Source organism: Geospiza fortis, unplaced genomic scaffold (genome assembly GCF_000277835.1).
Source record: "Geospiza fortis unplaced genomic scaffold, GeoFor_1.0 scaffold1, whole genome shotgun sequence".
In the NCBI taxonomy this organism is placed as follows: Eukaryota; Metazoa; Chordata; class Aves; order Passeriformes; family Thraupidae; genus Geospiza; species Geospiza fortis.
In genome coordinates this window covers 5,163,664-5,173,173 of record NW_005054320.1, presented here as the reverse complement: position 1 = coordinate 5,173,173, position 9,510 = coordinate 5,163,664, and the positions used below count along the sequence as shown (strand labels likewise).

At 41.2% G+C, this 9,510-nt stretch overlaps 1 protein-coding gene across 2 annotated transcripts in view; it reads left to right on the top strand.

Moving 5' to 3' along the window:
* Positions 1 to 9,510, top strand: part of B4GALT4 (beta-1,4-galactosyltransferase 4) — a 28,518-nt gene that overhangs the window by 8,310 nt on the left and 10,698 nt on the right. For both annotated transcript variants that reach the window (XM_005420560.2, XM_031056671.1), the window contains 2 exons: positions 4,876 to 5,356; positions 6,966 to 7,198. In XM_005420560.2, the coding sequence (XP_005420617.1) occupies positions 5,089 to 5,356; positions 6,966 to 7,198 (501 nt within the window). In that variant the 5' untranslated portion in view covers positions 4,876 to 5,088. The remainder of the gene's footprint in view (positions 1 to 4,875; positions 5,357 to 6,965; positions 7,199 to 9,510) is intronic.

The following is a 9,510-nucleotide window of genomic DNA, read 5'->3' as shown; positions in this document are numbered from 1 at the left end:
TGCTGAACCTGTTCTGCTGCCTTTGGAATTTGTGCGTGAGCTTGATGACCTTGCAAGGGCTTCTAGAAAATCCTGCGTGGGAAATCTGTCCTTATTCAACCATGTGAAACAGGTAGTCAAAGTTGGTTTGTGTAAATTAAAAAATTAATTTTCCTTTCGTCAGATGAAAATATCTTTCACCCCTACAGGGTGAATAGTTTTAAATGTGAACATATGAAAAGTAAAATTTAGGGGCTGTGTTCTCACTGATTGTTTATACTGTTAAGCATAACTTTTTTTGGATAAGTAATCTAGGCTTTAGCATAATCATCATAATGACAGTTTTAATCTAAAAATGTATCAGGGAAAAATCACGGTTTGGAACATAATGAGTTTTTTTTATCAACTCCAGTTACTTACCAAATTTTGTTCATAAGGTTACTTTCCTTCACTTATATCTAGATCAGGGCTATGAGTTCTCAGTCTTCTAGCTGATACTGACTTTGTCTAGGAATTTTGCATCGATGAAAGCGAACAGCCTTTAGCCCAGTATTCCTGGTCATTTCTGAGCTTGGTAGTGCTACTGGCTTCAATCAGGAGGCAAATGCACAGGCTGACCCTGCAGCCCTTACATGGGGAACCAGCTTGTGCATGTGTTGCTTGCTCATTCTGTGCTTGCACAGTGTGTCAGACTCCAGTGCATGTGTATTTCTGCTGGGAAAACCCTGGATGAGTATAGATGGGTTCTGATCATCCTAGTTTGCTTCAGAAGTCTTGTCCATGCTGGAACCTTGCTTACTATTTTGGCCTACCTGGATGGAAAAGGGCAAGTTAGGGGTTCGTGTTTGTGCCATCACGCTCAAGGATGAGAACTGAACACCCCTGTTCCTGGAGGAGTCGTACAGCTCTGTGTCCTGGATGGGTTCCTGCAGATAAATATCTTATGAGCAGTGCCAGGAACCTTCCAACAAGGAAGCAGGATTTGGCGTGTGATTCAAAACTAGTTGCAGCCTATAGAACTTGGCTTGTCAGACAAGCTGCAGAGCACAGGGACAGTTGTTGGTACAGATGTGGTTTTGGGGAAGGCAGAACATGCACTATTTTTGTGCCTCAACATGATCAGGGAGCTATTTAGAATTGTGTTACAGCATCTGTTTAGATACGAGTATATCTGCATGTAGATGGAGACCTTTCACCTTTTACGTCAGTTTTTTTAGAATTCCGACTTATGCCATATTTGCATAACTGTGGCTTTGTTCTGTTTAATTTTTTTCAATTATGCATTTTGAAATGGGTACTGTGGTGGTTTTGACCTTGTGGTCTGAAGGGCCGTTCCCTTCTAGCCAGCTGTAACTTTCTAAACTAGGTTTGGTTATGCTTCACTGAGATTTTTTTTGACAAGAAAGTTGCACTTTGTTTCCTATGAAAGTTTCTTTGGTCTGTTTTATGAAGGTCACACACAACTAGAGTCAGGTTTCAGAGCTATAAGAGTTTAGTTGCACCACAAGTGTTCTCCCACCCATGTTTAAGGGTTGGTCACCCTGAATTTTGAACTGCAGGAGAAAAAAGAACCACGTTTCCAGCTTCTGAGATACTATTGTTTCTAGCAAGATTTGTTCAGTATTGAATTTTTGTTTGCACATGGTATAATGTATGACTAGGTGGCCTTTTCTCACCACCACCCCCAACCAATGTATCAGCCATAATCCAGGGATATCAAAGATGAAAAGATGCGCTTCATTAACTACATAGGGAACAAAAGAAAGATGGGAAGTTGATCAGTGGGATGGGGGACTTGCTTGTTCAAGATGTGGAAAGGATGTAGCTGCTGAATATCTCTTCTGCCGCAGTTGTTACTGTCAAGACTACTAAGGCTGGAGTAGGTTTTGCATGACTATTCTAATCAGTATTTGATTAAGACTATTCCATTAATAATGATTTCATGTAATGTATTATAACTCTGCCTTTCATACTACTTCTCCAAGTATGGCTTTTTAGCAGCAGGCCCTGAGCTAACTTTTTCTTTAACAAGGTCCAAGCTCTGGTCTTCTTGTCCCTGGGTTAGCTGCCTGACTTGGCAACCAAGGTACTTCAGGCTTGCTGGTGAAAGATGACTTTTTGAACTGAAGAGTCCTTAGTGTGAAATGGTAACACAACACCCTCTAGAGGGGCAATGGCCAAGGGGTTTTTTTTTGTTTCTCTGACAGGCAGGTTCTTATTGAGGCTTAACTTCTTGCTTGTCCTTTTATTCTCCATTACTGTCCTCTTAAGTTCCCAAGTTCTCAGTCTTTGGCAGGAGTCATAAAAGTGACAGCTCTTCACTTCTTCATTCATAAGGGTACAGTTCTTCCACAGTTCTTCCTTCTCTGTTGATAGAATCAGGTTTGCCTTTCTGTGAATATGCCATTCTCATGTTTCAGACAAAAAAGCCAGGCAAACAACCTTTTAACCTCTGAAGTAATAATGGAAGGTAAATTGGTGTGTCAATTGATTCATCTGTGTTTTTCCATTTAAAGTACCAAAATACCTTTGTGTGTCTGCATTTTGAAATAAGTGCTGTATTCTCTGTAGATAACACCAAAAAATCAAACTGTAGGTTTCTGAAATGTGAATTATTGCCCCTCTGCATGAGAGTTGTGATGAGCTGAAGGTGACTGATGGTTGTGATCGTGTGTGCATATTTATGCTGCCCTGCTCAAGTGTATTTTAAGCAGGAGCAGCATTCTGTTGCTGCCATAGAAGCCAGTGGAGATGTGAGTTTAATTATTATGGGAATTTATTCACCCTGACAGTAGAACAGTGTGAAGATTTGTCAAAGTAACATGAACTTTTAGTAGCAAATACTTATAGAATCTTGCAAAGCTGACAAAGGAAATTCATATGTGTGAGATTTGGAATAGGAGTGGAGGAGAGTAGAAATAAGGTTGGTGCACTAAGTTCATAGTTTATATCCATAATTTTAACATCCTAGTACCTTAGCAATTTTACACCTGCATGCTCTTTCTGATTTTAACAAAAACAACAAAATATTTCAGAAGCTACTTCTTCTGATTAATACTGACTGCCTCCTAGTTTTTCTTTGTGCTTTCCCACAGATAGTTAATTTTTAACTTTATTTATTAACAAAATAATTTCTTATGGGGGACAGCCCATTTGCACTAATCTGAGTATCAGTGGTGAGCAACTGTTGTAACTCTTTTTAAAGATCGTTGTCCATTTCTGGGAAAGTGGGAAGCTGTGAATATAATAAACACCTTTTGATAGTTGTTGGCTGCATGTAAAGTTCAGTTTGTTAACTTTCATGTTGTCCTTTTCAGCCCAGATTAATCTGGGGTGCACTTGGATTGGGTGATGGAGAAGGAAATTTCCTTGTGAGACCTTTGGTTTATTTTGGAGGAAACTACACCCTTTGGGGAAGTGCTTCACCTGACAAATACTGCATAGTAGCTTAAAGGCAGCAATTTAGATTATTCCATAGAAACTTATAGGTAGAGTTTAGATAAGCAAATTCTAAGGTCTTTGATTTACTAATTACAGGCTATTATTACCCACGAGGTCCACACTGCTCTCAGATGATTCATTGAGCTTATCACTGATTTCCTGTGAGCAACTATTGCAGGGTGTGAGCTGGTGGGGAAGGGTGGACATTTTGTCTTTTATTGGAGTCCCTTTACTTAGAGCATTGCTATGTGTTGCATGTGAATGGGGAGAGCAGGTTGGCTATTCCATGAAGTGCCTGCCAGGGGGGACAGCAGCTGGTAATTCCCAGTGAACCCTAAAGGCTTGGGAGTTCATCATGGTAGTGCTGGGTCAGGCTCCCATATACATTCCCACGGATCAGCAAAATTCTCCAGAAGACACCAGGCCTAAACTAGTGGAAATGTGGAGTTACTGCACTCCTTGTGCCTGTGATATCTCTCCAGGGTCTCAATTACTTTGGAGACTGGTATAAAATAACCTTTTCCATGTTTTTATGTTTCTTCTCTTTGATCTAGCCTGTTTCATGTGCATTGTCTTTAATCATTGCCTTTGCTTCACTTAGCCTCAGTCCTTGTTCTCAGAGGCTGCAGTTTTCTTGTGTGTTTTCTATATCAGACATCTCTTTCATTAAAATTTCATTCTTTCTTTGCTATGAAATGATAATAGCAGCCAAAAGAAGTAGAGTGGTAACTATAGTATGATGGCAGTGAAAGGCTGTATGAAAATGGAGCCCTTGAAAGAGGGCAGGAGGGGGAATAAAGGATTGGCTCCTCACAGACATAACACCTTTGAAAAACTGAACCTTTCCCTTAAAAAGCAGGAAGATTTTCCTCCTTCAAGTGTGTGAGAGGAGGAATACTGGACAAAGACCCAAAAGGTGGTACTGACAGGCAGCAGATAAAGAACAATGATTTCTGATACCAGTCAGTATTGTTTCACACTGCATTGTGCAGAGCAACATAACATCAATAATACTGTCTTTCAGAAGAACACAGTTTATTTCTGCAGAGATTCATATGGTTTTCATTTTGGATGGACTGTACTCATAGCCAGCAGAATCTCTTGCTTTGCAGCTGTTTTTAATTTTGGTAGGAACAGAAGTAATAAAACCTGTGTATTGCCAGGCATTGCACACAGACGTAACATGGGATAGTGGTTGCACTTTCTGATCTGAAAAAAAAAAAGAAAGATTGAGAGAGAAGAACAAAACAGGAAAGTGATTTGCATAAAATCATGCAGCTGGTTTATGGCTGAACAAAGACCAAAGATCATGGTCTTGGTTTTTGACCAGTTGTTCGTACTTGTTGTTCCTTTTGTGTATCGTCATAACCAGTTTTCATGGAATCTGTGAAGGTGTAGCAGTGGAGGTGATAGAAACTAATTTTCTCCTTCCTTTTTTCTTTTTTTGTGGTTCAGGTTAAAGTCATATTTTGTGACATTTGAAGAGCAAACAATACTATGGCTCCATGAATTTCAAAACTGCAGGAAGTGTGGCAGCCCTCCCTACCTCCAGCTTTACTTCCCTACTGTGACGTTCTTACTGGGAGCTGTGGTTTCATCCCCGCTGGATATGCAGTGACCTGCCTCGGCATCAGAGCAGAGGAAGCTGTTTGTGGATCAGGGAAAGCCATGGCCTTGGGCTGGAATGTTTTTAACCTCTTCTATAAGTTCAAAGTGTTGGTGCTTGTCACTTTATTTGTGATGGTGCTATGGACCACATTCAGTTACTTAGTGGACACTAGAGAGGAAATTCCTAAAGCTAAGAGCATGGTGGAGTTTTTCTGGAAGGTAACTCGCCTGGAGCACAGTCAAAAGGAAGAGAAGATTGAATCCACTGCAGATGTTCCCATGGTGGAGTCATTTCAGGATCCCTGCCCAGCTCTGTCTCCGCACCTGCGTAAGTGATGGTGTTTTCCTCTCCTCTCTGACAGGTTAATCTACTGCTAGTGCTGCTAACTGGCTAGCCATATTCCAGTTGGATTCCTTTCCTGTGAAACCAATACAACAAATTGCAGGAAGCACTCCTGGGTGAGGGAGTGTCTTGTGGCACCCAGTGCCCGTGCTGGGTCTGGCTGGGAGAGCAGCTGGTGCTGGGCTCTGCATTTGTTGATAAAACAGCTTTGGTAACACACCAGTAACTTGCCAACCCTGAACAGTGTTTGCACTCTGGTGAGGCTTTGTCTCTGTCAGTCCTGGATCCCTAAAATCCAGTGGGAGGGCAGGAGGCTGGGAGTGAACACAGCCTGGACTGCTGACCCCAGCTGACTGCAGGGGTATTCCATAGCCTGTGACTGTGCCATTCATCATGCTCAACAGTAAAAGCTTGCAGAAAGGAGGAAGGAGGGATGTTCATGGTGGCAGCATTTGTCTTCCCAACAACTGCTGTATGTGCTGAAGCCCTTCCCTGGATGTGGCCAATGCTGCCTGCCAATGGGGATTAATGAAGGAATTTTTCTTTTTCCCTTGCTTACACATGCATCTTTTTATTTTTAAAAAAATTAAATTACTTTTTTCTTTTTTAAAAAAATTAAATTATTTTTGTCTTAACCACAAATGTTTTCATATTTCCTCAGTTTTTTGCCTTTTTATTATTAAATATACTTTTGTGTCTCTGTATTAACAATTGAAGGACTTCACAACTCTGTTAGAGTTGGCGCTAATTATGATGAAGGTTCAAATGGGTGACTCTTTTCCTGGTTTGGGCATTTTTATTATTCTACTTTCTTCTTGGCTTGGTACTGCTAGCAGCACCAGGCTCCTGCTTTGCATCATTATCATGTCATTATCTTCATTATCAGTATCATGTCATTATCTTCTTTCTCTTCCTTATTGTGAACCTGATTAGGGATTTGTTTGGGAAGCTAAACTCTTCCTTCTTCCCTGATGTAGCACAAAAACCTTTGTCTCCCTGCACACCTTGACCCCAAGACACATTTGATTAAGCAAATGCAGCAGTGACTGCAGCCATCACAGTTGCCTGTATTGTACTTTTTCATGGGCTTGCTGAGTTCAGAGGAGCTGGGATTATAGCTCAGTGCAAGAGAAGGGTTGAAAATTTCATTTGGCTACAGAAAGCCTTGGTATGTTTTATCTTATTAATTTATAGCCTTAAGCCTGTTGAGCTTTTTTTGTGCTTTAGGTACCAATGACTTCTTACAGCCACAGTTCTGTGTCTCTTTCCACTTTCTTCTCCTTTGCTTTGCCCTGGCAGTCATTCATGCCCAATTCTTCTGCAGTAGCTTAGATCTTCTCTTGGGTTTTTAAAAAATATTTTTATTTTATTGCTACTACTTCACAGTCAGTTTAAGCAACTAACATGCTTGACATCCTCTCCTTCTGCTGCCTGCATAGAATCCTTGTAGTGCTGCTTTTCTCTTGGTAGGGCAGGGAAGCCAGTTGGGGCTTGAACCTGGGTTTCTTACACTGGTTACACAGTGCCTCATAACGTGACTGGGCCAACCACTGCCTGAAATGACTCAGGAAAGGTTCTTGTGCTTCTCTTACAGGAGGTGCCAACAAACTCTCCTTCAAACCATCTGTTACACTGGAAGAGGTGCAAGAGGAGAACCCTCAGGTAGCCAAGGGCCGGTACCACCCTGTGGAGTGCTCAGCCCTGCAGCACGTGGCCATCCTTATCCCGCACCGCAACCGGGAGAAGCATCTGCTGTACCTCCTGCAGCACCTGCACCCCTTCCTGCAAAGGCAGCAGCTGGATTATGGCATCTATGTCATCCACCAGGTGAGGCAGCTGTGCAGGGCTGGTTGGGTGAGGGTGATGGCTGTGCCCTGCAGCCTGAGGAGAGGCTTCTGCTGCCTCTGCTGTCTGACATCAGTCCTCCAAGCCTGCTTCCAACAATTCTGCTTGCTGAGGGATGCAACACTGCCTGCAGCCACCGCTGGTGGCATTCCTGGATCTCAGGGCTGGGGAGTATTGGCAGTGTTTTTAACTGGTGCTAATTTCTCAGTCTAAGTAACTTGGTGTTTCTGAGTTAGCATGCAAGGTAAGCATCTTTTGCACTGCTAATGCAACTGACTTCTCTTGCAGTATCCACAGACAGGCTGGCCTGTCTGTCTTCACATTTGGAGTCGTTTGGATAGAAGGCCCCAGTATGTCTGTAGCTCTTCTCTCCTGTCAGGCTCTTGTGCTTAGTAAGTTGTGTGTACTGTGTGGTTTTACTTTTGCTTTCTCAAACTAAACATGACAGCTGCTGCTTGTAGCTGCTTTATTTGCCCAGCAAGTGCAGTGGGAAGTAGTTGTCATGGAAGAGCACTTGGTTCTTGAAAGATTTATTAATTTCCTTATTTGCATTTTTTCTAGCAAGGCTGTTCCAGTGGCTAAAACTTAAGCAGACCTGTGCCACATTGTCTTTCATCAAGGTGCTTATGTTCTAATTGCATGTGCTAAAAGCATTATATATTTCTCTTTTGTAATATGTTGTCTTTTTCTTGATCTTCTGTTATATTTGCTTTCTTTTACTGTTGTTTACTTGGATAATCAATTGCACTTGTTTACTTACATGTTCTGCTTTGGCTCCAAAAAGTCATTTGAGACAGCTGAAGAAAAAGGTGATGATAAATTAATACAGTTTCTCTTCTCTCCTGATTAAAGAGCCTAGAGTCAATTAATCAGTATGAGACAGTGCTTTCTAGGTGAAAGCTTCCACTCTTATGCTTCTGCTCAGCTGAATGTCTCAGCAGAAGAGCAATAAAAGTCATGGCATGATATTTTTACTTGGAATGAATTGTTCTTTCATTGTTTAGAGTCATCATGTGGCCTCTAGAGTGGAAAAATGAGGGCTTTTTTTCTGCATTAATATGTACTATAATCATACATTTACTGGCTCATTCGAGCAGGAAGCAGTGGTTAGCAATAAATTACTGGGAGAATGGGCATATCTTTTTAATTTATTGAAATATGTGGAGAACTGCTGTTGTCATGTTAGCAAAAAGGAATACAAAAGTATGGAAGTTTTGTCTGATGAGCACAGCAGTGTCAAGTCTGAACTTGTTCTATCAGAGATTGTGCTTGGAAGGTTGGAAGCTTTCACATAACTTTTCCATGTAGATAGGCATGCCCAAAGACTGGAAAGTGGGTCTAACAAAACTCTTCTGGGACAAATCCATTTTCTCTCTTGATTTGTGGTGTCAGTATTTGTTCTAGGTCTCTTTTGAGGAAAGACAATACACACCCTACTTTGGAGGTAGATTAAATGGGCTTTTTGTATTTTTTTCTGTGAGCCACTGGAGGGCTTACTCCAGATTTCTTCCTTATGGGCTGCTTTTAACATCTGTAAAGTCATGCTCCTCTAAATGTGTGTATACATGAGTGCTGCACTCCAAACAATGTGAGTTTGTAATCCCTAAAGGGTGAATAATTTCTTTCCCAACAGAAGTTTGTCTTGTGGTCAGTGTTATTCTTCCATAGAAACAAAGGGAGGCAATTCTGTCCTCGATAAAAGATGAGTAAATTTTGCTGTTTGTTCATGGTCTGACATGGCAAAGTGCCCTTTCTGGAAAGCCATGTCTGCTGGCTGTTGTGGTGGCTTGCACTGATAAGGACAACAGAATTTAAGCAGATGGAAGAGGCTGTCCTGAGCTAAGCTGGGTTTGATACTCAACACAAATGATGGTCTCCAAATGTACCTTATCAGACATCTGATTTGTTCTGTGCACTCAATAACCTATGTTTTCATTCCCAGGAGGAGACTGTCTCATGGGTATTTTTATATATGGGACTTTTTAAGAAAAAAAAAGCACACAAAAAAAGCCCAATTCAGAAATGTGACATCTTGATTTTGAGTGAATTGTATCTAAACTTTTTACTGGAAAATTTCCCTCCAGAGGATGGATGCAATTGATTATCCATCTTGTAATTTCTCAGAATGGGCACTGTATTGTATTTTTCAGACTGCAGGTATGGAGTCATAAATCCCATAAATCTTCTTCATTCTGGAGCAGATGGTTGTTTTAGTGAACAAATCCTACTTTAGAGCAAAGTGTTACTTTTTGGAACAATAAAACATGCTTTGTATACACAACAGCTTTTCCCTA